The following is a 27755-nucleotide window of genomic DNA, read 5'->3' as shown; positions in this document are numbered from 1 at the left end:
CCTTCTGCAGCCTGCGACCCAAAGTCCTCCCCCTGCCACAGGGCATCTCTCCATCTCCAAGACCCCTTCCCCAATTGCTTAATTTGGAGACCCAGGCCCTGTCCTCCCCCCTCCCCGCAATTCCTTCCCCCTTTGCCCCTTCCCCTGAGACCCCCGAGGCTCTGCCCTCCCCCACAGGGCCTCCCCCTCCCCAAGGCCCCCTCCCCTCGACCCCTCCTGCAGCCCCTCCCCCCGAGGTCCTCCCCGCTCCCACAGGGCGCGTCCATCACCCCCGGGAGACCCCTCCCCTCCCCCCAGGGCCCTGACCTTGCGGTCGATGCGGACGGTGAAGAGGGCTCCGGGGGCGAGGGGCTCCCGGCTCAGCACCAGCCCGTGGTTGAACTCCTGGCCGGGCTGCGAGCGAGCCGCGCTCCGCCCGCCCCGCGACACCGTCACCAGCCGGCCCGTCCGCGGGTGCAGCAGCGGCAGCGGGGAGGTCCCCCCGCCCGCCCCGCCCGCCCCGCCGCCGCCCCCGCCGCCGCCCAGCATCCCGCCCCGACCAGGCCCCCGCAGCAGCAGGGCGCCCGGCCGCGCTTTACGGCAGAGGGGCATGGCGCCGCCGCCCCGCTTGGCGGCGCTGGACGGCCGCGCTTGACGACCCGCCGGCGCTGCCTAGCGACGGGGGCCGAGCTCTCGGCGGACCTAGCAACGGAGCCGCGCTTGACGGCCGCGCTCGGCGACGAGACGCGCTGCGTAGCGACGCCGCCGCGCTGGACGGCCTTGCTGCGCTCTGCCTAGCAACGGCGCCGTGCTTGATGGCCCTCCTGGACGACAGGTCGTTCTGCGTCGCATCGACGCTGCGTTTTCGTTCTGCCTAGCAACGGCGCCGTGCTTGACGGCCCTGCTTTACGACAGGCCTCTGCCCAGCATCGACGCTGCGCTTTCGTTCTGCCTCGCAACGAGTTCGCGCTCGACGGCCCGGCTTGACGACCTGTCTCTCTGCCTAGCAACGGGGCTCCTTTCGAGGGATGTCTTTCACGACTTGGGCCGCGCTTGACGGCCGTCCTTACAACAGGCCTGGCTCGGCTTAGCAACGGCGTTCGCGGCTTGACGGCGGAGGGGTTTGCGACACTTCTGTCTCCCGCTTGGGCTTCCCTGAGAAGAGGGTCGTCTGGGGGTCTTTGGGGGACTTATGGCCGCCATGGTGGGATGTGATAAGGGAAAGCCGTTTCTCGTCTAGCACGCTTCTCCCCGCGCGCGCACTATGAGCTTTGTAGTGCCCCCTGTGGGCCTAGCGAGGTGCAGGGCGAATATGACGCCTAAACCTGTCTTCCCCCCCTCCCCCACAATTCATTTTGAAGAGAAAGTGTCCTAAAAGTTTGAAAGGGGGGGGGATGTTTTTCCGCTTTAAAAAAAAAAATTCCAATCGCGCTCCGTTAGTCACCTATCGCCTCAGAGGCGATGGCGGCGCCAACCGGCAGGGGGCGCTGCGGCTTTGTGTAGTTTATCCCCTTCAGGCGGGCTGTGACGTTATCAGGGCGCGCGGGCGATGACAGATTATGCAGAAGGAGCCGCGGAAGGATGGTGGAAGCGTTGCTGTCCGGGGCGGCCGAAGGGCTGCTCCTCATCCAAGGTGAGGGGGCTCCTCCCGAGGCTTCCCCACCCAGTCCTGCTCGGCTGCAGCGGAGCGGCGCCCCCTTTATGGGACAGCTGGGGGATCTCCTGGTGGCCCATTTATGCGGGGGGGGGGATCTCCTGGTGGCCTCCCTCCCCCCGCACAGAGGTCTATCTTCTGCAAGACGATTCCTGAACGCCATCACTCTGCTAAACAGATAATTCCCTCAACACTGTCAAACTTTTTACTAAGTCTGCACTTCTATTTCTACTAGTTTTTCTCATCATTCCTATCAGCCATTTCCTCCCACTTAGGACTGTATGACTAACTTGTTGCTTACATCCTAACATTTTTATTAATATTGCTTCTTCATTGCTTATTTGACCCCTATGACAATCATTAAGTGTCGTACCACATGATTCTTGACAAATGTATATCTTATTTTATGGACGTTGAGAGCATATGCACCAAGACAAATTCCTTGTGTGTCCAGTCACACTTGGCCAATAAATAATTCTATTATATTCTATTATATTCTATGAGCTCTCCTGATGGCACCCCCATTCTTCCTGTGAAGGGATCTGGGGCTCTTATTGCGTGCAGGGTATCTCTTGGTGGCCTCCCATCCCTTTCAGGGAAGCTCTTGATGGTCCATTGCATGCAGGGAATCACCTGGTGGCCTTCCATTCTCCGATAGGGTATCCTTTAATGGCTATCACATGCAGGACTTCTACTGATCCTGCTTCTGCTCCCATCCACCCTGCTGGGGATCTCCTAGTGGCCTCCCATCCCTCTTGCACGGTCACCTATTACAGGCAAGGGGTCTCCTGATGGCAATCTCATCCATCCTGGAAGGGATTGGGTGGTCTTATTGTGTGCAAGGGATCTCCTGGTGGGCTTCCATCCCTTTCAGGTGGTGGCCTCCCATTCTCCCGTAGGTGTATCACCATGCAGGACTTTTGCTAGTGGCCTCCCATTCCCCCTTACTGGGGATCTCCTAGTGGTATCCCACCCACTACAGGGTTCCTTCCCCCCTCCCCAGCTGAGAAAGATCAGGGAGTGTCCAGGAGAAAGCAGTTTTTTGTGAGTGGTCAAGAGAGGCACTTTGCCTGACTCATCTTAATTTCCTTCCAGTTTTTTGTTTGTTTGTTTTATTTATTAATAACGCAAAATTTAACCTTGCTGTTCTGTTCGGGTCTGTGAGATCCAAAATCAAAGTTTGACACCCTGCAAAATTTTTTCCCTGCATATCTGAAACTTGAAATTTCATGACTTTGCATCATTTCATGGGTTCTCTCTATGAGAATTTTTTTTTAGGGTGGGGGGCTTCTTTCTTGCTGAAAAAAAATGTCCCTAAAGTTCTGTTCCCAGGTCACCCTGACCCGGACGGAAAATTCTTCATTTGAAGTGCTTATGTTTGGTCAATTTGAAAACTTTTTTAACTTGGAAAGTAGTCTGAACATTTCTGCACACAATGATATAAAAATTGAACTGAAAGAATTAATTCTTATTGGTTTATTTTGATCATAAAAGGCAGCCCCCCCCTTTTTTGTGAACTTTTTTCAATTTATAGATAGTTTAACCTGCACAATGTGTTCAATTTTACTAAAGTTAGTGTGGAATTGGTAGTTTGAACATTTCTGAATATAACAAAAATATAAATGAACTTATGTGCAAAATAAGCAAATAAGCATCATCTTTTTCAGTTCAATTTTCATATCATTATATTCAGAAATGTTCAAGCTACCAATCCCACACCAACTTTAGTAAAATAGAATGCATTTTGCAGGCAAAACTCTATAAATTGAAGAAAATTCACAAAAACGGGGAGGGGTGTGCATTTTATGAGCAAAATAAACCAATAATCATTAATTTTTTCATTTCAATTTTCATTTCATTGTGTGCAGAAATGTTATAAAACAAGTAAAAAAAATAGTTAAAAGATTAAAAGAGCACAGAATAAAAATATCATTAAGAACTGTGCTAAACCCGAACTAAGGAGACGACATAACCCAAAAGACTCGACTTGGCTTTTTCCCATCTGGCAGATGCAGTTGCTTGTGAAGGCCACTCCCTGCTGAAGACCTTCGTAGCAGCTGCTGCCCGGCGGTGAGTGGGAGGCTCCCTTGAATACACCATATTTCGGCTGGAGGGGTTGGGAGTGGGAGGCACTCCTCCTACCTCTCCGGTCAGTCGCAGTCAGTGTTAGTGGGGGGTCAGAGGTCGACCTCGAGGTCTCTCCCTTGTGGGGTGCCTCAGGGGTCGGTCCTCTCCCTCCTGCTATTCAATATCTACATGAAACCGCTGGGTGAGATTATCCAAGGGCATGGGGTGAGGTATCATCAATATGCGGATGATACCCAGTTGTACATCTCCACCCCATGTCCAGTCAGTGAAGCAGTGGAAGTGATGTGCCGGTGTCTGGAGGCTGTTGGGGTCTGGATGGGTGTCAACAGACTCAAGCTCAACCCTGATAAGACGGAGTGGCTGTGGGTTCTGCCTCCCAAGGACAATCCCATCTGTCCATCCATCACCCTGGAGGGGAGTCATTGACCCCCTCAGAGAGGGTCCGCAACTTGGGTGTCCTCCTCGATCCACAGCTCACATTAGAGAAACATCTTTCGGCTGTGGCGAGGGGGGCGTTTGCCTGGTGCACCAGTTGCGGCCCTATTTGGACAGGGAGTCACTGCTCACAGTCACTCATGCCCTCATCACCTCGAGGTTCGATTACTGCAACGCTCTCTACATGGGGCTACCCTTGAAAAGTGTTCGGAAACTTCTGATCGTGTAGAATGCAGCTGCGAGAGCAATCATGGGGCTTCCCAGATTCGCCCACATTTCTGCAACACTCCGTGGCTTGCACTGGCTACCGATCAGTTTCCGGTCACAATTCAAAGTGTTGGTTATGACCTTTAAAGCCCTACATGGCACTGGACCAGAATATCTCCGGACCGCCTTCTGCTGCACGAATTTCAGTGGCCGATAAGGTCCCACAGAGTTGGCCTTCTCCGAGTCCAGTCGACTAAACAATGTCGTCTGGCAGGCCCCAGGGGAAGAGCCTTCTCTGTGGCGGCCCCAGCCCTCTAGAATCAACTCCCCCCAGAGATTAGAACTGCCCCCACCCTATTTGACTTTCGTAAACTACTCAAGACCCCCCTAAATCGCCAGGCATGGGGGAGCTGAGACACCTTCCCCCAGACTCTTTATATTTTATGTTTGGTATGTATGTGTTGTTTGGTTTTAAATATGATAGGGTTTTATATGCTTCTTTTAATATTAGGTTTGTTTCGCTGTGACATTGTTTTTATTATTGTTGTGAGCCGCCCCGAGTCTTTGGAGAGGGGCGGCTTACAAATCTAATAATAATAATAATAATAATAATAATAATAATAATAATAATTATTATTATTATTATTATTATTATTATTATTTATGCCCGCCTATAGATGGGCTGCCTCTTAGCTGGGAGCCCTCTGTCCAACGAATATGCAGGCACCTTCTCCAATGCCCCAACTCAGATGAGTCGATTTCCTGTCTTGCTTTTTAAAGGTCCAACTTCAGAACCGTAGTGAACTACAGGGAACTCAATAGAGTGGACTCATCTGCACTTGATGGGCAAAATTGGTCTGTAACCACATTGCGCCCACAGAGTCATGGTGGCACAGTCGTTAGAACGTAGCACTTCAGGCCTGCCGGCTGCCTGTAATTTGGTAATTTAAATGTCACCAGGCTCAAGGTTGGCTCAGCCTTCTGTCCTTCCAAGGTCAGACTCAGATTGTTGGGAGGCAAGAGGCTGACTCTGTAAATCACTTGGAGAGGGTTGCAAAGCACTGTGAAGCAGTCTATGTCTAAGGGCTGAATAGGAAGGAAGAAAGGAAGGGGAGGGAGGGAAGGAAGGAAAGGGAGGGAAGGAAGGAAGGGGAGGGAGGGAGGGAAGGGCCATGATAACACAGTGGTTAGAATGCAGTATTGCAGGCTAACTCGCCGCTAACTGCGAGGAGTTCGATCCTGGTCAGCTGAAAATTGACTGAGCCTCCTCTCCTTCCTTCCTTCTGAGATGGTTTGAATGAGGACCAGATGGCTGGGCACAGTCATGCTGGCTTTGTCAACCTCTTAGCGAGGGCTGTGAATCCCTGTGAAGCGGTATATAAGTCTAAGAGCTACGTTGCTTTTCTTCTTTAGGGCAGAATCCATCCACGTTCTCAGCTTCGACCTCCCAGAACTGGAATTCAAGGCTGGGATGAGCACTGAAGTGACTTCTCGGTAAGTTTCAAGTTTATTTGTGTGTGTGTCTGTGTGTGTATGAGAGAGAGAGAGATTGAGAGAGAGAGAGAGAGATATTTGAAAGCAGGGAATGGCAATGTGAACCAGTCTAAAATTTATGCCAATTTAGGTTCCTCAAACATGCTGATCAGTTTCAGGTCACAATTCAAAGTGTTGGTCATCACCTATAAAGCCCTTCATGGCACCGGACCAGATTATCTGCGAGACCGCCTTCTGCCGCACGAATCCCAGCGATCGGTTAGGTCCCACAGAGTCGGCCTTCTCCAGGTCCCATCAACTAAACAATGTCGTTTGGCGGGGCCCAGGGGAAAAGCCTTCTCTGGGGCGACCCCGGCCCTTTGGAACCAGCTCCCCCCAGAGATTAGAATTGCCCCCACCCTCCTCGCCTTTTGTAAACTCCTTAAAACCCACCTCTGCCGTCAGGCATGGGGGAATTGAGACATCCTTTCCCCCTAGGCCTATACAATTTATACATGGTATGTTTGTGTATATGTCTGCTTTAATAACGGTTTTTTAAAATGTTTTTAAATTATATATATAAATAAATAAAATCCCCATAGTTAAAAAAAACCAACCACACAGCTTCAAAAATCAAATATTCATTTATTGGGCAGTGTCAAGGTATTAAAACGTCAATGGCCCCAGGCCTGCCAGCAAATGACGTGAAAAGGTTACACCTTTTATGACGGTCGCACGTTTCTGACAAGCCAAAGCAATGGCTGGAGGGGGAAGGGATGCCCGATTCACTCAACAACGTGATCTGAGAGGTTGTAAAATGAGGCGAAACTCACGACAAACGTCTCAAGTGAGCAAGAGAAAACTGTCTTGCTCAGTTGAGGATGATCCGTAAACTCTCTTCCCGCCAGGATCTCGTATCACGACGCTTTCCCAGATCCCCTGGGCTGGTCCGGGAGGGGCAGTGGCCTGACCCTGGGAGAATTCTCTGCTTCGGAATTAGCATCCCGCCTGGCCACGACCTCGCGAGGGTCCACCACGATCGTGCTGGATTCCCTCAGCTGGCTGCTACTCCGCCTCCCCTTTCCCTCCGTCTGCCAAGTGTTGGCACAGCTGCCCAGGAAAGCGAACGCGGCTGGTGAGCAAAGCATGGGGGGGGGGGGCATTGGCATGGGTAGAGGGAGGGCAGGTTGGTGGCATAGTGGTTAGAAGGCAGTACTGCAGGCTGCTTCTGCTAACTGACGGCTGCCTGCCTACAATTCACCAGGCGCAAAGTTGACTCTGTCTTCCTTCCTTCCTTCCTTCTTTCCTTCCTTTCTTCTTTCCTTCCCTCCTTCCTTCCTTCTTTCTTTCCCCCCTCCCACCTTCCTTCTTTCCTTCCTTCCTTCTTTCCTTCCCTCCTTCCTTCTCTCCTTCCTTCCTTCTCTTTCTTTCTTTCCTTCCTTCTCTTTCTTTCCTTCCTTCCTTCCTTCCTTCCTTCCTTCCTTCCTTCCTTCCTTCCTTCCTTCCTTCCTTCCGACATTTGTTAAAATGAGGACCCAAAATTGTTGAGGGCAATACGCAGACTCTATTATCATTGCATTCATTGCTTGAGTGAATAAAGAGTGAGTTTTATTTTCTAAGAAGTGATTTTTGTGGGGGTTGGAATTCATCAGGAAGCCCGCAAACGGAAGAGTCCTGAGTGACCCCTGAGGCTGCTCGAAGGAACGGCCAGTCTTGGGGTGTCCTCGACGTCTCCTTTTCTCCCCAGGGCTGAAAATTGTCCGGATCGTGGCGCTCATCCACAGGGACTTGCATCCGCCTGCCCAGCTGGACGTGCTGAAGACGCTCGCCCGCCTGGTGGTGACCCTGCAGCCGGGACAGGGGAGCCGACGAGGTGGGGACGGGACCCCCCAGACCGCTGTGGTCCTCCATAGAAAGAAGGGGAACCAGTTTCTGCAAAAGGTGAGTTGGGCCAGACAAGGGCTCCCTTTGAGGCATATGGCAAAGGTTCGGTTCTGGGCTCAGAAATGGCAGGAAATGTCTTTTCCTCCAGCGCTAAATGAGGAGGGGGTGTCGAAGAAATGGAATTTCGCCCTGCGGTGCGTTTTTTACTTCCTGACTGATAAAGGAGAGAGGGAGGGAGGGAGGAAGATAGGAAGGAAAGAAAGAGGCATGGAAAGAGAACGGGAGGGAGGGAAGAAAGGGGAGGGAGAGAGGGAGGGAAGAAAGGGGAGATGGGAAAGAGAAGAAAGAAAGGAGGAGATAGAAAGGAAAATAAGAGGGAAGGAGAAGAAAAGGAAAAGGAAGAGAGGGGAAGGGAAGGAAGGAAAAAAGAGATGGGAAAGAAGAAATGGAAGAAAGGAAAGAGAAGGAGAGATGGGAAGGAGGAAGGAAGAAGGAAGAAAAGAGATGGGAGAGAGAAGAAGCAAGGAAGGAAGGAGAGATGGGAAGAGAAAGGAAAGAAAGCTAAGAAAGAAAGGAGAGATGGGAAAGAGAAGAAGAGGGAAGGAGAAGAAAGGGAAGAGATGGGAAGGAGAAGGAAGGAAGGAAAAACAGGTGGAAAAGAAGAAAGGGAAGAAAGGAAAGAAAAGAAGAGATGGGGAGGAGAAGAAGGAAGGAGAGATGGGAAGGGGGGAAAAAGGAAGGAAGGATAGAAAGAAGGAGCGAAGGGGAGAAGGAAGGAGAGGTGAGAAGGAGAAGAAAAGGAAGGAAAGGTAGGTAGATGATAGATAAATAGATTTACACAGTTTATAATAGAAGATAGACCCTGAGATTAATTACTTTTTAAGGCCCTTAATTGCTTGAGGTGACATTGTAATAATTAGTGTCTCAGTATCATTAAAAAAAAATAAAAAATGAAGTGCAATCTCAGCATCTGAGAAAGAACCTATTTCTCCTCGAATGGAGGCTGAATGGCAGTTTCTTCATGATATAATTATTCCATTGATTTGCCACCTCTCTTGCTTGGAAACCCCTCAGTTGTAACCATGAGGACTAGCATTCCAGCTTGCCCCCACTTCCCACCCCGCCCTGCTGGGTGGCAGCCAGGCTGACTGAGGAATTCTGGGTGTTGAAGTCCGCAGGTCTCAAAAGCTGCCAAGGTTGCACACACACACACACACGTGCACACACAGACACACACACAAGTCTAAAAGATCGCATTGGGACATAAAACTTGAGTACTTTAAATGGAAATATGGGCCGTATTTCCACTTACAACAGTTTATTTAGTGACCGCTCAAACTTACAATGATACTTGGGGGGGGGGGGGAAGAGGGTGAAAAAGTTTTGTTTTTCACACTTAATGACCTTTGCCGCATTCCCCACGCTCATGTGATTGCAACGCCTGGCAACTGCTTCACGTATACAACAGCTGCAGGGTTTCACACAATCCCCTTTTGCGACCCCGTCAGAGTCGAACAGGAAAGCCGGATTCATTTAACGACCGCAGGGAGATTCTCTTAACGACTGTCAAAGCAGTTCCCGATTGACAGCAGTCTTGTGTTAGGGGTGGACCTGTTGGGCTTATAAATCCTCGAACTGATGACATGGTCATAGGTTTGAGGAATCCCTCTGAGTCAAAGAGAACTGTGCTTGCCAAGGAAGGCTGGGGTGGCGTTCTTGGGATCCCCTTTGCCCCCCACTCATTCTGCCCCTCCTTCCCCAGACAGAACTCTTCAGCCTCCTCCCGGGCTTTGGGTTCAATTTTCTCGGCCAGCTGCCATCAAAAGGTGTGTCCACAGTGGACGAAGAAAGACGGGAAACCACCGCGGTAGGTGCCTCGGGATCGTGACAGATTTAATTGGGAGCAAGGTTCGGTTTATGTAGTATTTCTTGTGTGCCTCAAAGGTCATACGGATGGGCATGCCCAGATATCGCCTGAAACCGCACACGAGTGCTTGGTTCACATTTAAGGAGCTTACGAAAGGCAAGGAGGGTGGGGGCAACTCTGATCTCTGGGGGGAGTTGATTCCAGAGGGTCGGGGCTGCCACAGAGAAGGCTCTTCCCCTGGGTCCCACCAGACGGCATTGTTTAGTCGATGGGACCTGGAGAAGGCCAACTCTGTGGGACCTAACTGGTCGCTGGGATCTGCTTCTCTCCTTGTTTACTTTCCACCCATTCTACCCAAAAGGACATTGAGACTCTAGAAAAAGTACAGAGAAGAGTGACAAAGATGATTAGGAGACTGGAGGCTAAAACATAGGACGAACAGTTGCATGATAGTAGCCTTCCAATATCTCAGGGGTTGCCACAAAGAAGAAGGAGCCAAGCTATTCTGCAAAGCACCTGAGGGCAGAACAAGAAGCAATGGGTGGAAACTAAACAAGGAGAGAAGCAACTTGGAACTAAGGAGAAATTAACCAGTGGAACAGAAGTTGCCTCCAGAAGCTGTGAATGCTCCAACACTGAAAGTTTTTAAGAAGATAACCACCTGTCTGAAGTAGTGTAGGGTCTCCTGCCTAAGCAGGAGGTTGGACTAGAAGACCTCCAGGGCCCCTTCCAACTCTGTTATTATTATTAAAAACACTGGGCTAAATGAAACCTACCAAGATGGCTGCTCCAGCACAGGGAGAATCTTTTTTCCTTTCCTTTCCTTTGATCCATGAACGCTTTTGATCTTTGGGATCTTTCCAGATTGACCCGACGGCTGGTCTGACCTTCAACCTGTGTCTCACGGAGGCCGAGCGCCAAGCCAGGGAATCGGTGCCTCTCCCGTACCAGTTCAGCGAGGAAAAGTAAGGACTTCTATCGATCTCTTTCCTCTGAGCTTTCCTCTCAAATGTTTCATTGACCCACTGATTGAAACTTATGTGCTGCCCAACTCGCTCCACAAAACGGCTCGAGGTGCCTTAGAATATTTGGCCGGGAGAAAAGCTCCTATTGAAGGACAGGAGGAGCCTTAAATGTAGGGGGACACTCTGTTAAATGGAGCCCACTTGGCAGCCTTTAGGTTTAACAGGGCGAGATTTAATTGGCAAAGTCCACATGTGGAAAACTATGTTTAAAACTATATATATTTGCATTCAGTTGGCCCGTTCCTTAAGAGCCAATTTGGCCTAGTGGTGAAGGGATCAGGTTAGAAAGCAGGAGGAGATGAGTTCAAGTCCTGTCTTAAGCACAAAAGATGCTGGATTACTCCCTCTCTCAGCCCAGCCCACCTCACAGGGTTGTTGTGGTGGTGGGTGGATGGATAGGTAGGTAGGTAGGTAGGTAGGTGAATGGACGGACGGACGGACGGACCTGATAGATATATACATATAGGATGGATGGATGGACGGACAGACAGACAGATAGATACAACTGATAGGTGGATAGGTAGATAGGTAGGTAGATAGATACAACTGATAGATGGATAGATATAGGATGGATGGAAGGAGATAGATAGATAGATAGATAGATAGATAGATAGATAGATAGATAGATGATAGATAGATAGATAGATAGATGATAGATAGATAGATAGATAGATAGATAGATAGATAGATAGATAGATAGATAGATAGATAGATAGATAGATAGATAGATAGATAGATAGATAGATAGATAGATAGATTAGATAGATAGATAGATAGACGGAGAGATAGATAGACAGACAGACAGACAGACCTGATAGATATATACATATAGGATGGAGGGACAGACAGACAGACAGATAGATACAACTGATAGTTGGATAGGTAGGTAGATAGATACAACTGATGGATAGATATAGGATGGATGGAGATAGATAGATAGATAGATAGATAGATAGATAGATAGATAGATAGATAGATAGATAGATAGATAGATAGACGGAGAGATAGAGAGATAAACAGACAGACAGACCTGATAGATATATACATATAGGATGGACGGATGGATGGAGGGACGGACAGACAGACAGATAGATACAACTGATAGTTGGATAGGTAGATAGGTAGGTAGATAGATACAACTGATGGATAGATATAGGATGGAGATGGATGGATGGATGGATGGATGGATGGATGGATGGATGGATAGATAGATAGATAGATAGATAGCCGGATAGATAGATAGCCGGAGAGATAGAGAGATAGACAGACAGACAGACCTGATACATATATACATATAGGATGGATGGACAGACGGACAGATAGACAGATACAACTGATAGATGGATAGATATAGGATGGATGGAGATAGATAGATAGATAGATAGATAGATAGATAGATAGATAGATAGATAGATAGATAGGCCGTCCGATAGAAAGACAGACAGACAGATGTACATAGATGATAGATATAGATGCCCTAGATATAAGAGAGGGAGAGGGAGAGAGAGATGAAATCCAAATATAGATGAGAGAGAGAGAGAGACAGACAGACAGACAGACATAAATAGATGATAGTAGAGAGAGACAAACATACATAGATGGTAGATACCATAGATATAGACAGACAGAACTACGTGGCCGACAGAAAAAGACAGGCAGACATAGATGAGGGAGGGAGGGAGATGTTAGATAAACAGACCATAGAATCAAAGAATTGGAAAGGATCCTGGAGGTCTTCTAGTCCAACCCCACTGCTGAAGCAGGAGAAGCAAATGGCTCTCCAAGCTGTTCATCAAAAACCTCCAGTGATGAATGACCACAAAGGATGGAGGGATGGAAATGTGTGAAAGAAAGTGATGATAGAATACGTTTTTCCCTCCTCTGCTTCCTCCCTCCCTCCCTCCCTCCCTCCCTCCCTCCCTCCCTCCCTCCCAGGAAGTCCTCTCTGCTACAGACATCCACAGAGGAAGGCAAAATTTACTACGAGCCGGACGCTGCCGATGACTTTGACGATGAAGATCCTGATGACGACTTGGACGTGTGAAGGCGAAACGAGGGGTAGCTGTTTCCCCAGATGAGGAATCCTTGAGTATCTTCCTGGAAGGCTGCTTTTCTTGGCCACTTGGGGATGATTGTGGGGGAGCAGAACCAGTCAGCCGCTGGGAAATGGTCCAGTGGGGCAAATCGGAACCTGGACCCACCTGAAGAAGAGTCCGGATTTGCTGCTTCCTCTGGGAAAGGACAGTAGTAAAAAGGGGGGGGGGATGGAGTGGCTTTCAGGAAATCGGTTCTGGATCCCGGATAGGATCTGGTGGTGGGAAAAGATTCGGTGGGTCACCCATCCTTTTGAGGGAGGAGAGATTTGTAGCCAGACAGGAAAAATGTGTGGCGCTTAATGCAAGAGAACAGAGTGAGCTGGCAGGGACCCTTGGGGGTCTTCTAGTCCAACCCCTGCTTAGGCAGGAAACCCTGCACTACTTCAGACGGATGGTTATCCAACAACTTCTTAAAAACCTCCAGTGCTGGAGCATTCACAACATCTGGTGGCAGGCTGTTCCACTGGCCAATTGCTTTCTCTGTTAGGAAATTTTTCCTTCACCCCAGGTTGCTTCTCTCCTTCTTCCATCTGTTGCTTCTCCTCCTGTCTTCTGGGGCTTTGGAGAATCGAGTGAGCCCTTCTTTTGGGGGTCAGCCCCTCAAATATTGGAAGACTGTATTGTATATTGAGGACCATGACAATGCCACAGAGATGCAAGTAACGAGAAGAAAACCTCTAGAAACTGTTGTGGTCAGCTCTGGCCCAGCTCCGGCCCCAAGGACTGTGGATGTGGGGGAGACATCCACATGCTGCAGGCCTGTTTTGCCCCCGGTGGAATCGGCTGATGAAGGCTCCTCTGACCAAGAAGACATGAGTGACAGGGAGGAGGAGAGTGGGGCAGACAGCTCAGAAGGAGATCAATTATCTCTCTCCTCCTTGGATTCAGAACAAGAGTTAATGATACAGCCACGCATGCGGAGAGCGATGCATAGGCAACAACAACTGAGAGATTATTATCAAAGAAAATGAGGCCACCTGTGGTTGGGTGGGGCTGTGGTCATTAGTGAGGCTGCTATAAAGAGCAGCCTGTGGGTTTGACCATTGAGGAGGATTATCTGATCGTTGTGTTTCGTGACTGCTTTACTGACTTTGACCTTTTGTGTGCACCCTCCCAATGAAAAAGAAATACACAAAATCCAAAAAGAAACCAGCATGGTTACACAAAGATCTCACAGACAAACTGAATGTAAAAAAAAGGCAAATGCAAAAAAAGTAAAGAAGTATGAACTAAGCCTAGCAACAAAAATCGAAGACTAAAGAAAAGTTTCTTCCAATCCATAAACAGTAAAAGAAGCAGTTGGTCCACTAAAAGGAGAAGATGGCAAAAGAAATAACAGACTTAAAGCAGAACCACTCAACATTCTTTGCAACTGTCTTCACTCACAAAGAAGCTGTAAACCAACAAACCAATAACACAGCTGCCGCACATAGAATTGGAACTCAACTCCACATCGGCAAAAAGACAATGAGAGATCACCTGTCAGAACTCAACATGTACAAATCTCCAGGACCCAGGTGGACTTCACTCCAGAGTCCTAACGGAACGAGCAGAGGTCATTGCTCAACAACCACTTTTATCACATCATCCAAAGATCATGGCTCACAGGAGAACTACCAGATAATTGGAAATGAGCCCATGTGCTCCCCATCTATAAAAAAGGCAAAAAAAACCCAACGACCGAGGAAACTACAGACAAATCAGCCTTATGTCAATACCAGGGAAAATACTAGGGGGAAAAAATCAAGAAACAGACCTGCCGCCGCCTAGAGACAAATAACATCGTATTTTTGGTGTATAAAATGCACTGGTTTATAAGCCACACCTAGATTTTAGAGGAGGAAAACAAGGGAAAAAGCTATACCAGTGTAGCAAAATACTTTTCACAGCCATGTATACTTTTTAAAAGCATGTACACCTTTTACAAACTTCAAACTTGACAGCTTCAAGATTCCAGAATTCCCAGAACTCCTCCCCCAGTGATGTTCAGAAATGGGAAGAATCAACCAGGAATCAAGGTTTTATAGATGGCATCTGCCCCCTAACAGGTTATCAAAAATGTTTCCAAACACCTCCCCTAACTGCGGAAATGTAAAGCCAAATCATATTGGAACAAAATGGAAAAATGGCTAAAAGAAAATTAGGAAAACTCCAAATTTTTTCCTACTAGGCATCACTACACATAAATATAAAAAAGACACACAATATTTGATAAATCGTATCTTGGTAGCTACTAGAATTGTTTTTGCACAAAGTTGGAAAGAAGGCGTCCCAAAAGAACACGAGGTAATTAGAAAAATTATTGAATGTCCAGAGCTGGACATGATGACGAGGTGGGTCAAATGAGGACCCGGATTGTGGGGGCAGTATGCTGGCTCTGTTTAAAAGTGCTATTACTAACATGTTGTAAGCCGCCCTGAGTCAAATAAATAAAATCTATTACTCCGCAAACTAGAGAATAGTGGGATAGACAGCAACACTACCAGTTGGATTGGCAACTGGCTGACCAACCGCACACAGCAAATAGTCCTAAATGGGGCCATGTCCACATGGAAGTCGGATCAGTCCTAGGCCCAGTACTTTTCAAGATATTCATTAATGATTCAGATGAGGGAATAGAAGGGGAACTAATTGAAATATCTTCCCCAAGCCTATATAATTTATGTATGGTGTGTTGTGTGCATGTTTTTTAAATTATGGGTTTTTAACTTCGTATTGTTAGATTTGTATTGTACATTGTTTCTATCACTGCTGTGAGCCGCCCCGAGTCTACGGAGAGGGGCGGCATACAAATTTAATAAATAAATGAATAAATAAATAAATTGGTGCTATGGTTTCAATGTAACATCTCTAGCTTATTTTTATTCTGTAATAGAAAATTTATTACTGATTCAGATGTAATACTATTTATCCATGTTTTTTGTTTTAATTGCAGGGATAATTTATTTATGTGACATGGAGTGTGTATGTATGAAAGCCCTGTATCTTTTATTTTGTTTTATTAGTTGAAAAATGTTCAAGGCAAATACTGCTCAAATAGAATTCTGAATCACATGCAATTTAATTTCCAATTTTTTTTAAAAAAAAATACATGTATAAATCATAACTGTTTTAATATTGGATTGTTATATGCTGTTTTTATTACTGTTGTTGGCTGCCCCGAGTCTACGGAGAGGGGCGGCATACAAATCCAATGAATGAATGAATTAATTAATTAATGAATTAATGAATAAATAAATTTGCAGGTGACACCAAGCTGGCGGGAGTAGGCTCAGGATAGGCTCAGGATAGGCTCAGGATGCAGGGGGATCTAGACAATGGGCCCAAACAAACAAAATGAAATTTAATGCAGAGAAAAGTAGGATCCTACACCCAGGTAAGAAAAACCCAAAACACATACAAACTGGGGGGAAACACACTAAACAGCAGTGAATGTGAGAGAGATCTTGGAGTCTTAGTGGACAACAAACTAAACATCAGCCAACATTGCGCAGTGGTGGCTAAAAAAGCCAACACAATCTTGAGCTGCATAAACAAGAATGCACTCCAAGGCAAGGGAGGTGCTAATACCACTCTATAATCCCCTAGTTTGACCACACCTAGAGTTCTGCATCCAGTTTTGGTCACCACACTACAAAAGAGACATTGGTACTCTAGAACAGTGTTTCCCAACTCTGGCAACTTGAAGATATTTGGACTTCAATTCCCAGAATTCTCCAGCCAGCATTTGCTGGCTGGGGAATTCTGGGAGTTGAAGTCCAGATATCTTCAAGTTGCCAAGGTTGGGAAACACTGGACTAGATGACCAAGGTCCCTTCCAACTCTAATAATAAATAAATAAAGACTGCTATTGGTTCAACCCCCAATTCTTTTCTCTAGATTAGCCAAACCCATGTTTTTTTTTAAACTCGAGGCCTTTGATTATCTCAGTGGCTCCTCTGAACTTTGAAACAATAAACCATCACCTTGTTTGGTATCCTTTTGTGTGTTTTTAAAATTTTGCAGTGGTTTTGTGGCGCAGCAGGTAGAGTGCTGTACTGTAGGTAGAGTGCTGTACTGCAGACCACTGAAGCTGACTGTAGATCAGCGGTTCAAATCTCATCACCGGCTCAAGGTTGACTCAGCCTTCCATCCTTCCGAGGTGGGTAAAATGAGAACCTGGATTGTGGGGGGCAATATTTATTTATTTATTTATAGAAACATAGAAATGTATTTATTATTTTATTTATTTTTATTTAAATAATATTAATTAATTAATTAATATTATTTAAATAAAAATAAATAAAACAATGGATTTATATGCTGCCCCTCTCCGAGGACTCTGGGCGGCTCATAGCACATACAGAAAAACAGGAAACAATAATAACAATTCAATTATACCTTAAAAAACAATTAAAATTCTAATTAAAAACTATCAATATCATTCATTCAGCAGTCAAACTAAGCATTCATTGGTCAGGCGGGAAGGTCTAAGGAACCCCAGGCCTGGCGGCAAAGATGAGTTTTTAAATTTTTTTGGACGGCAAGGAGGGTGGGGGCAGTACGAATCTCTGGGGGGAGCTGATTCCACAGGGCCGGGCCCCCCACAGAGAAGGCTCTTCCCCTAGGTCCCGCCAGCCGACATTGTTTGGTTGACGGGACCCTAAGGAGACCAACTCTGGGACCTCACCGGTTGCTGGGATTCGTGCGGCAGAAGGCGGTCTCGGAGATAATCTGGTCCTATGCCATGTAGGGCTTTATAGGTCATCACCAAGACTTTGAATTGTCTCCGGAAACAAATTGGTAGCCAATGCAGTCCGCGGAGTGATGGCGAGATATGGGCATTTCTTGGAAGGCCCAAGACTGCTCGCGCAGCTGCATTCTGCACGAGCTGAAGTTTCCGAACACTCTTCAAGGGTAGCCCCATGTAGAGAACATTGCAGTAGTCAAACCTCGAGGTGATAAGGGCATGATTCTGGCTCTGTTAAAAACTGCTATTGCTAACATGTTGTAAGCTGCCCTGAGTCTAAGGAGAAGGGTGGCATAAAAATTGAAGGAATAAATAAAATTTTTGACAGTCACTGGTGTGGATGAAAATTAAATGACTTTTTGGGGGGAGGGGAGGGCGAAAATATAAACATCTTAGAATAATTTTCTTTCCTCAGCTTGACAACTCTTAAGACAGGTGGACTTCAACTCCCAGAATTCCCTACCCAGCTGGCTGGGGGAATTCTGGGAGTTGATGTCCATCAGTCCTTAAAAGTGACCACAGTTGGGAAAGTGTTAAAGAGCCTGTGGGCTCATTTTAAGGAAAAACCGAGAGAATGTTCTTTACACAAAGGAATTTTTTTTTAGTGGACAAAAAGCAGAAATTTTGTGCAAAGGATGCTTAACGCAATGGCCGGGTTTCAAGACCTGACATGCTTTGGAACAGCTGCGTAGGGACTGCAGGATCGAGAAGAAGAATGTTGATCGTTGGGGGGGGGGAAGAAACCCACTTCACAACAGTCCTGCAGTGTTGCCCACCACCCCTAAATATCAGCTTAGTATCAAAACCCAGCCTGTTTTGAGTGTAGGGGAAAAAAATCTACAAATTAAGCAGAAAGCAAAACATAAAAATTGCGGACGTTCGAGAATCGTTTTCGCATTTTAATTTAAACGGGCTTTTTTGGGGGGGGGGGACTTCAACTTTGTGAGGTAAAGAAGGCGGGAACTCTCCGCGCATGCGTTTCCGCTTTTTCTTGTTTTTTTTAAAAAAAATCCCAATCCCCTTGATTGCGCTTGCGCGTCTGAACCGCGCGCTGAGTGGCCGGCTCCGATTCTCTCATTCGGTTTCAAATTCCTTTTTTACTTTATTTTTTTAAAAAAAATTAAGCGGAGGCGCGCATGCGCGGCTTCCTCCCGCCCCCGCCCCCTCCTCACTCGCCTTCTAATTGGACGCGCCCGCCTTCCCCCTCCTCCTGCGCCCCGGAAGCAGACGCTGGGCGCTGGGTCGGTTGTCCCCGGAAGTTATCCTTTCTGGCAGCGGAGGCGAGCGTCGGCGGGGGAGGGGGTGCCAGCGGCTTTCCCCCTCAAGCGAGCGAGCGGACGAGGCGACGGGGAGCCGGGATGGCGGGGCCCGCGGGCACGGGCTGACCGGAGGGCCCTGCCGTCCTCCTCCTCCTCCTCCTGCTCTTCCGTCTCCCGCTGGAAACTGGCGGAGCTGGGCCGGGCCGGGGGCGCGGCGGGCCCCGCCGGCGGGATGATGCGCTCGCAGTGCCTGCTCGGCCTCCGGGCCTTCCTGGCCTTCGCCGCCAAGCTCTGGAGCTTCCTGCTCTACCTGCTCCGACGGCAGGCCCGCACGGTGAGTAGAGGAGAGGCAGGGCAGGGCGCCTCTGAGGACGTGCAGAGTGCGGGCTGGAGGGGCTGCTGGGAGGTTTCTCTCTGGACAGCAGGGTCTTTAGAGGCGGCAAGTCCCCCACCCCCACCCCTTTGAAGCTTCCCTGCTTGGTTTTCTTGGAGGCGTCTCATGACCCGACTAGGGTACATTATCAGGGCTGCATGGGAGTAAGGTGAGGAAAAGTCTTTGGAGGTCCTTGGTGCTCTCTGAGATGGCGGGAGGGGTGTTTCTTGCAGACATTTCATTACCCAACTATGGAACAACAGTGCTGGAAAGAAATGGGGGGGGGAGGTTCAGACAGGAGGAGGAGAGGAGAAAAAGGACTCTGAGCTAGGTGGGTTTTCTTGCAGACGTTTCACGACCCAACTAGGGAACATGACCAGTGCTCCAATGAAATGCGGTTTTTCAGGGAAGAAGAGGTGGTGGTGGTAGTGGAAGAGGAGGAGAAAAGGGACTGTGAGGTCCTCGGGGAGGGGGTTGTTTCTGAGCCTGGTGGGTTTTCTTGCAAACATTTGAGGACCCAACTAGATAACATCATCAGCGATGGAAGGCAATGGGTTTGCAGAGAGGAGGAGGAGAAAGGGGTGAAGGAGGAGAGGAGGAGGAGGAGCTGAAAAAGGACTGAGGAAGTCCTTGGTGCTCTCTGAGCTTGGTGGTTTTCTTGCAGACGTTTGAGTACCCAACTTGGGAACATCATCAGTGCTGGAAGGAAATGAGGTTTGCTGGGAGGAAAATGACCTTATGGTCCTGGATGCTCACAGCTGGGTGGTTTTCCTGGCAGACGTTTCATGACCCGACTAGGGAATTGTATCAGTGCTACAATGGAAGGGATTTCAGAATGGAGGGAGGAGGAGAGTGAGGGAGGGACTAACTAACTAATTGGGGTCTTTGGGTGCTTCTCTGAGCTTGACTGTTTTGCTGTAGACCGGAGCTCTTCAGACTTGGCAACTTTTAAGACTTATTTATTTATTTTTATTTATTAGATTTGTTTGCTGCCCCTCTCCGTAGACTCGGGGTGGCTAACAACAATAATAAAACAGTATATGACAAATATAATATTTAAAATAACTAAAAACCCTTATTAAAACCAAGCATACACCCAAATATACCTTGCATAAATTGTATAGGCCTGGGGGGAAGGAATATCTCAATTATATTTATACCATGCATAAATTCCTTCCCTGGGGGGAAGGAATATCTCAATTCCCCCATGCCTGACGATAGAGTTGGGTTTTAAGGACCTTACAAAAGGCGAGGAGGGTGGGGGCAATTCTGATCTTTGGGGGGAGCTGGTTCCAGAGGGTCGGGGCCACCAGAGAGAAGGCTCTTCCCCTGGGTCCCGCCAGACGGCATTGTTGACCGAATTAGTTAATATCATGTTAGAAGGGAGGAGGGTTGGCAGAGAGGAGGAGGCAGAGGAAGAACTGTGGAGTCCTTGGTGGTCTCTGAACTGGGTTGTTTTCTTGCCCCAACTAGAGAACAGTCATCAGTGTTAGAAAGACTACCTCTCTGTTTATATCGATTTTGGTTTGTCCTGTCAACCTTACAAATGGTTTCGGTGGTTCCTTAATTGGCCTTTTTTTACTCTTGGACTTGTTTGTTCCAGTTAGTAGTACCGTGATCAGCATCTTGTTTACTGCTAGGTAGCTACCCTGATAACTAATCCTGGGTTTAATCTTTTCTTATGGAGATGCTGATTACTGGGGGGCACCTCCTAATTGAGGGATTCCCAATTGAATACCCAATTGAAGAATTCCCACCAACATACAAACAGAGAGCACACCTCCTCGCTTTGTAGCGCTGATGATGTTCCCTAGTTGGGTCATAAAATGTCAGCAAGGAAACAGCCCAATTCAGAGAGCAACAATGATCCTACAGCCCTCCTCTTCCTCCTCTTTTCTTCTTCTCCTTCCTCCTTCTTTCTCCTCCCCCTCCTTCTTGCAAACCCAATTCCTTTCTAGCACTGATGCTGTTCCCTAGTTGGGTCATGAAACGTCGACCAGAAAAGCCAACACGCTCCCCACAGTTCAGCCCCACAATCTCTTCTTTTGAAACTCCTTGTTCTGTACACATCCTCCTACCACCATTTTGGATTTTATTTATTTATTTGGATTTGTATGCCACCCAACTACCGAGGGACTTGCTGCTATTGACCTTCGGATATCAAATAAGCTTGCGAGAGTTGATTTGGGACCCATACCTCAAGTAGGGCCTTGCAGGCAGTGTTAAAACCGGCAGGGTGTGGAGTAAAATGAAGGCAGAGGGAAATAATAATAATAATAATAATAATAATAATAATAATAATAATAATAATAATAGAGCCCATCCTGAGACCTCTGCCATCAGATAAACTAAACCTGTTTTCTGGATGACAACATGTGCTCATGATACGATTGTGAGTGCGTTCTGTAGGAGTAAAACAACAGATGGCTTTATCTGTTAAATTGTCTGTGATCCTTAAAGTAATTCAGAGGCGGAAGGTATAACCTGTTTTCCCTCCCTCCAAAAGCACAGACATATCCACAAACAGACAGTTTTGACTTTTGTAGATGCTGTAGTATTTGTGTTCTGTGCATGGCCCTCGGAGGGACCCCACCGATTCAAAAGTCCTTTATTTTATGAATAAATCGAACTCTTTATTGATGTGTGCACACATAACGAAAAGCAGATTTTTTTAAACTGCAAGGGAAGAGGAGTTATCTTTTTCTTCCGGAGCTAAACATAAACAACGTCCGGGAAAGGCGCCAAACTCGGCTTAATCAGCATTTCTTAGATAACAGTCCATTTATCATTTAAGCGTATGAATTTGTTCATCTGGCCAACAAGCACCCAGCAGATAATGTCTTTTGGAAGCAAAAATCATGCTTTTAAAGCCTTGTTCAATCACCCTCCCCCACCCCCCTAGTCTCACATCTCTCCCATTGAATAACGTTGAATCTCCACACCCCATTTCCAAAAATGCTTTTTATTTATTTATTCAATTTTTATGCCGCCCTTCTCCTTAGACTCAGGGCGGCTTACAACATGTTAGCAATAGCACTTTTTAACAGAGCTCCCAGCCTATGGCCCCCACAATCCGGGTCCTCGTTTGACCCACCGCGGAAGGATGGAAGGCTGAGTCAACCTTGAGCCGGTGATGAGATTTGAACCGCTGACCTTCCGATCTGCAGTCAGCTTCAGTGGCCTGCAGTACAGCACTCTACCTGCTGCGCCACCCCGGCTCTTTTCCTTTATACTGCCTGGAAGTGACATCACACCCCAAAGAGGCTAAGTCTATACACTAATACCTTTTACTCTGCAACTCCTCTCGCCTTCTGAGCCATCTCCTATAGTGAGGGTCTATCCACTGACTTTCCACTCTAATGTCTTCCTCATCCTCTGACTGGGACCACTCCCCCATTGTCACATCAGCCCCCTCTAGTGGTTCCTCAGTCTCACTCAAGTCACTTTCCCCCTCACTGTCGCTCTCTGCTTCATCTGGCAACCCCCCTGGTCTAGGGTCTCCAGAGGGGCCTGGCTCATCCTCCTCAGAATCTGACGACCAGAGGTAGACAAGGAGCACTCACAACAGTTTGAAGATACTATAGGTAGTATCTCCCAAGGTGATTAGCTGCTTTCTCCTAGTGTGGTTTGAGGCTTAGGGAAAGCAACAGCAGAATCGTCTGGATATTGTTAAAATTAACACACACACACACACGTACACCATGGAGAATTCAGCAGAGGGCAATAGCATTTCCCGCAGGCCACATTAAACAGAGTCAGAAGGTACCCTGCAGGTCATCTAGTCCAACCCCCTGTCCAAAGCAGGGGGTTGGACTAACATCTGCCTCTACCTAGGATTGAACTTCCAACGCTTAAGCTTGATATTTGTTGTGAACTGCAAGCCAGCAATCCATGTCTGTCTGTCCTCTATTATGTGGTATTTCTGGAGCCACATGTTTGTTGGATTTTATCCCCCCCCCCGTCTCCCTCTCACCCTCTCCCTTTATGTCTCTCCCTGCTCTACCTCACTTCCTCCTTCTCTCTGTCCTCTGTCTCTCTCCCTCCCTCTGTCTCTTTCTCTCGTTTCTCTTCCTCTACATTTCTGTCTCTCTCCTCTCTCCCTCCTTCTCGCTCCTCTCTTTTCTCTGCCTAGATGAGGCTAAATGACTTCTTTGTATTGGTTTTCACTGAGGAGGATAGAGAGCATTTGGCTGCCACTGATTTAGTTTTCTCAGGGAGGGAATTAGAAGAATTAAACCAGATAGAGATAAACAAGGAAGATGTTCTTGCATGCCTTTCTAAACTAAATGTCAACAAATGGCCGGGTCCAGATGGCTTCCACCCTAGAGTTCTCAAGGAACTCAAGTGTGATATTGCTGAACTGCTAGCTAAAATATATAATCTTTCTCTAAGATCAGGCACTGTACCTGAGGATTGGAGGGAGGCAAATGTAACCCCAATCTTCAAGAAAGGATCCAGAGATGATTCAGGAAATGGTCTATAATTTCCTGAATCACCTCTGGATCCTTTCTTGAAGAGGATTAAAGATAATTTTATTAAAGATAAAATTACTGGGCACATAGAAAAACAGGCATTGCTGAAAGAAAATCAACATGGTTTCTGCAAAGGCAAATCATGTCCTACTAACTTGTTAGAATTCTTTGAGGGTGTAAATAAATACATAGATAATGGGGACCTAGTTGATATTGTATATCTTGACTTTCAAAAGGCCTTTGACAAAGTCCCTCACCAAAGGCTCCTAAGAAAGCTCTTCAGCCACGGAATTAGAGGACAGGTCTTGTCCTGGATTGGTAACTGGCTATATTGCAGGAGCAAAGGGTGACAATAAATGGACAATTCTCTGGATGGAAAGAAGTGAGAAGTGGTGTACCCCAAGGTTCAGTTTTGGGACCTTTACTTTTTAGTTTATTCATTAATGATCTGGCTGTAGAAGTAAATAGTGAGGTAGCAAAGTTTGCTGACGACACTAAATTGTTCTGGGTAGTGAAAAGTGAAACTGATTGTCGGGAGCTCCAGAAGGATCTCTGGAAATTGAGTGAATGGGCGACAAAGTGGCAAATGCATTTTAACCTAAACAAGTGCAAAGTTTTACACATCAGGGCAAAGAACCCCAATTATACCTACCAACTGATGGGGACCAAGCTTTCTGAGACAACCCAAGAAAGGGATCTTGGGGTTTTAGTGGACAGCTCAATGAAGATATCAACCCAGTGCGCAGCAGCAGTAAAAAAAAGCAAATTCCATGCTTGGCATGATTAGGAAGGGAATTGAAAATAAGTTAGTAAGTGTTGTATTGCTTCTGTACAAATCGATGGTGAGACCACACTTGGAGTCCTGTGTCCAGTTCTGGTCACCTCACCTCAAGAAGGATAGAATGGAACTGGAAGAGGTACAAAAAAGAGCCACAAGAATGATCAAGGAAATGGAGCCCCTCCCTTAGGAAATCAGGTTGCAACACCTTGGTCTCTTCAGCCTTGAAAGACGGCGTTTAAGGGGGGACTTGATCGAAGGGTATAAAATCCTGCATGGGATAGAAAAGGTGGATGGAGAAAAATTATTTTCTCCATCACACAATACTAGGACGAGGGGCCCCTCCCTAAAGTTCATAGGTAAGAAAGTGAGGACAAATAAAGGGAAATGTTTCTTCACCCAGAGGGTCCTTGGTTGATGGGATTCCCTTCCAGAAGAGGTCATGACAGCTGTCAGCCTGGAGAGCTTCAAGGCAGGATTAGATAGATTCAGGGATGCCGAGTGTATTATAGGTGGTGATTGAAACGGATGTCCAAGTGCCGCCTCTGTGTGGGTTGAGGCAGGCAGGGCTCCCTTGGGTCCCATTTGTTGGGGGTCCAGGGAAAGGAGGGTCTTGCATTCTCTTTCTCCTCGAGATCCCCATGGACAGTTGGGGGGGCACTGTGGGACACAGAATGCTGGACTCGATGGGCTTTGGCCTCATTCAGCTGGGCTCTTCTTAGGTTCTTATGTTCTTATGTTCTTAATCTTCTCTTGAAAGTTGTAAATGTTGGAGCTCTCCCGCAGGCAACCTCTGTTCCACTGGTTGATCACTCTTACTGTCAGAAAGTTCCTCCTTATTTCCAGGTTGAATCTCTTGGTCAGTTTCCATCCATTGTTCCTTGTCTGGCCTTTGGGGGCTTTGGAAAACAGCCTGACCCCCTCCTCTCTGTGGCAACTCCTCAAGTATTGGAACGCTGCTCTCATGTCCCCCCTGGTCCTTCTCTTTGCTAGACTATCCATGCCCAGTTCCCGCAACCTTTCCTCGTATGTTATAGTCTCCAGTCTTTTTATCATCCCCATTCATTCATTCATTCATTCATTCATTCATTCATTCGATTTTTATGCCGCCCTTCTCCTTAGACTCAGGTCGGCTTACAAGATGTTAGCTTTTTAACAGAGCCGTAACCATATTGCTCCTCATTTGACCCACCTCGGAAGGATGGAAGGCTGAGTCAACCTTGAGCCGGTGATGAGATTTGAACCGCTGACCTATAGATCTACAGTCAGCTTCAGTGGCCTGCAATACAGCACTCTACCTGCTGCGCCACCCGGGCTCTCTTCTGTACTTTCTCTAGAGTTTGAGTGTCTTTTTTGTAGTGTGGTGACTAAAACTGGATGCAAGACTCTAATTGTGGTCTAACTCAGTGTTTCCCAACCTTGGCAACTTGAAGATATCTGGACTTCAATTCCCAGAATTCCCCAGCCAGCATTTGCTGGCTGGGGAATTCTGGGAGTTGAAGTCCAAATATGTTCAAGTTGCCAAGATTGGGAAACACTGGTCTAACTAATGCTTTCTAGAGTGACACTAGCACCTCCCTAGGCCAAGATTGTATCCCTCTGTTAATGCAACTCAGGATTGTATTGGCCTTTTGGGCTGCTGCTGTCCATTGCTGGCTCTTATTGAGTTGGTTGTCCATGAAGACTCAGATCCCTCTCGCAGTCGCTGCTATTGACTGTGGTTTCACCCAGTTTGTATGTATGTCTTTGGGTTTTCTTACCTAGGTGCAGGATTCTACATTTCTCTGCATGGAATTTAATATATACTCTTTCTGTAGGAAAGTGAACACAAGAACAAGGGGACACAATTTGAAGTTAGTTGGGGGAAAGATCAAAAGCAACGTGAGAAAATATTATTTCACTGAAAGAGTAGTAGATCCTTGGAACAAACTTCCAGCAGACATGGTAGATAAATCCACAGTAACTGAATGTAAACATGCCTTGGATAAACATATATCCATCCTAAGATAAAATACAGGAAATAGTATAAGGGCAGACTAGATGGACCAGGGGGGCTTTTTCTGCCATCAATCTTCTATGATTCTATGTTTCTGTATATATAAAACGTCCCTCTCAGCCAAGCTTTGGAGATGGATTTTCCCATTTTCAAGATTTATGGGATCTCAGATTAGAAGGGGTGGGTGGGTGGAATAAACCTCAGAGGTTTTGAAGAAGAGACAGCTGTTTTGTCTGCCTTCCTGCTTGCGCAGGGGGTTGGACTACAAAACCCCTAAGCTGTCCCTGCCAACTCTCTTGTCCTGCTGAATGAAGCCAAGCCCAGCTGGGATTCAGCCCCTGGCCCCATGGGGTGGGGGGTGGGGGAAGGGTAAGCTTCTTAGTTGAGACGGCCTTTCCCTCCGAGGGGGCTGAACCTTGGCCTTTGTTTGGCCCTCTGCGGAGAGGGGCAGCATACAAATCTACATAATAATAATAATAATAATAATAATAATAATAATAATAATAATAATCTCTTCCCCCCCATCTCTTCAGGGCTTTCATATTTTAATGTCACTTTAGAAGTGAATGAGTGGCGGGCTTGACAAAAGGAAGGAACCCGGAGGAAGGGTTTTGAAAAAGAAAGACAGGATGCCCGATGACCTTAAAGATAAAGCAGGGTGCTGTGTGTGTGTGTGTGTGTGTGTGTGTGTGTGTGTGTGTGTGTGTGTGTGCAGCTGCTGAAGACTTCTGGGTCATATCCTCCACTTCAGCCCTCCACTCCTCCACTCGCAACACAATACCCTACGCCAGTGTTTCCCAACCTTGGGAACTTGAACATATTTGGACTTCAACTCCCAGAATTCCCCAGCCAGCAAATGCTGGCTGGGGAATTCTGGGAATTGAAGTCCAGATATCTTCAAGTTGCCAAGGTTGGGAAACACTGACTTACAATCCTAGGTTTAGAAAGCTTAGAACTACGTCGCCTTAAACATGACCTAAGCATAGCCCATAAAATCATCGGCTACAAGGTCTTTCCTGTCAACAACTACTTCAGCTTCAACCACAACAACACACAAGCACACAACAGATACAAACTTAAACTGCTCTAAACTCGACTGCAGGATATACGACTTTAGTAACCGAGTAGTTGATGCATGGAACTCACTACCTGACACTGTAGTATCATCCCCTAACCCCCCAAACTTTACCCATAGTCCACTGTTGACCTCTCCCAATTCCTAAGAGGTCAGTAAGGGGCCTGCATAAGTGCACCAGCATGCCTTCCGTCCCCTGTCCTAATGTTTCCCTCTTACTAGCACCCATCTCATGTACACTGCTCAAAAAAAAATAAAGGGAACACTTAAACAACACAATGTAACTCCAAGTAAATCAAACTCCTGTGAAATCAAGCTGTCCATTTAGGAAGCAACACGGATTGCCAATCAATTTCACCGGCTGT

The 27755-nt window shown here is 47.0% G+C and overlaps 3 protein-coding genes across 5 annotated transcripts in view; 2 read left to right on the top strand and 1 right to left on the bottom strand.

The window, feature by feature from the left end:
- NEURL4 (neuralized E3 ubiquitin protein ligase 4) overlaps positions 1 to 591 on the bottom strand; it is a 54009-nt gene extending 53418 nt beyond the window's left edge. The window contains 1 exon segment of the mRNA XM_070728733.1: positions 307 to 591. Within this exon segment, the coding sequence (XP_070584834.1) occupies positions 307 to 591 (285 nt within the window).
- Positions 592 to 1473: 882 nt separating this feature from the next.
- ELP5 (elongator acetyltransferase complex subunit 5) lies at positions 1474 to 15530 on the top strand. 3 transcript variants are annotated; one of them, XM_070726631.1, is made up of 8 exons: positions 1511 to 1612; positions 3643 to 3703; positions 5777 to 5857; positions 6745 to 6971; positions 7584 to 7777; positions 9483 to 9587; positions 10452 to 10552; positions 12548 to 15530. In XM_070726631.1, exons 1-8 carry the CDS (start codon positions 1561 to 1563, stop codon positions 12654 to 12656), a joined length of 930 nt encoding a protein of 309 aa, XP_070582732.1. In that variant the 5' UTR covers positions 1511 to 1560; the 3' UTR covers positions 12657 to 15530. The 3 variants fall into 3 exon arrangements, with proteins under 3 accessions (XP_070582733.1, XP_070582732.1, XP_070582734.1); XM_070726632.1 differs by lacking the exon at positions 3643 to 3703 and having other exon boundaries at positions 1474 to 1612; positions 12548 to 13906; XM_070726633.1 differs by lacking the exon at positions 9483 to 9587 and having other exon boundaries at positions 12548 to 13906.
- A 3130-nt stretch (positions 15531 to 18660) lies between these two features.
- CTDNEP1 (CTD nuclear envelope phosphatase 1) overlaps positions 18661 to 27755 on the top strand; it is a 32395-nt gene continuing 23300 nt past the window's right edge. Inside the window, exon 1 of the mRNA XM_070728915.1 lies at positions 18661 to 19030. Within this exon, the coding sequence (XP_070585016.1) occupies positions 18929 to 19030 (102 nt within the window). The 5' untranslated portion in view covers positions 18661 to 18928. The remainder of the gene's footprint in view (positions 19031 to 27755) is intronic.

The sequence above is a fragment of the Erythrolamprus reginae genome, chromosome Z, assembly GCF_031021105.1.
Source record: "Erythrolamprus reginae isolate rEryReg1 chromosome Z, rEryReg1.hap1, whole genome shotgun sequence".
Lineage (NCBI taxonomy): Eukaryota > Metazoa > Chordata > Lepidosauria > Squamata > Dipsadidae > Erythrolamprus > Erythrolamprus reginae.
This window is presented reverse-complemented; position numbering and strand designations above follow the sequence as displayed.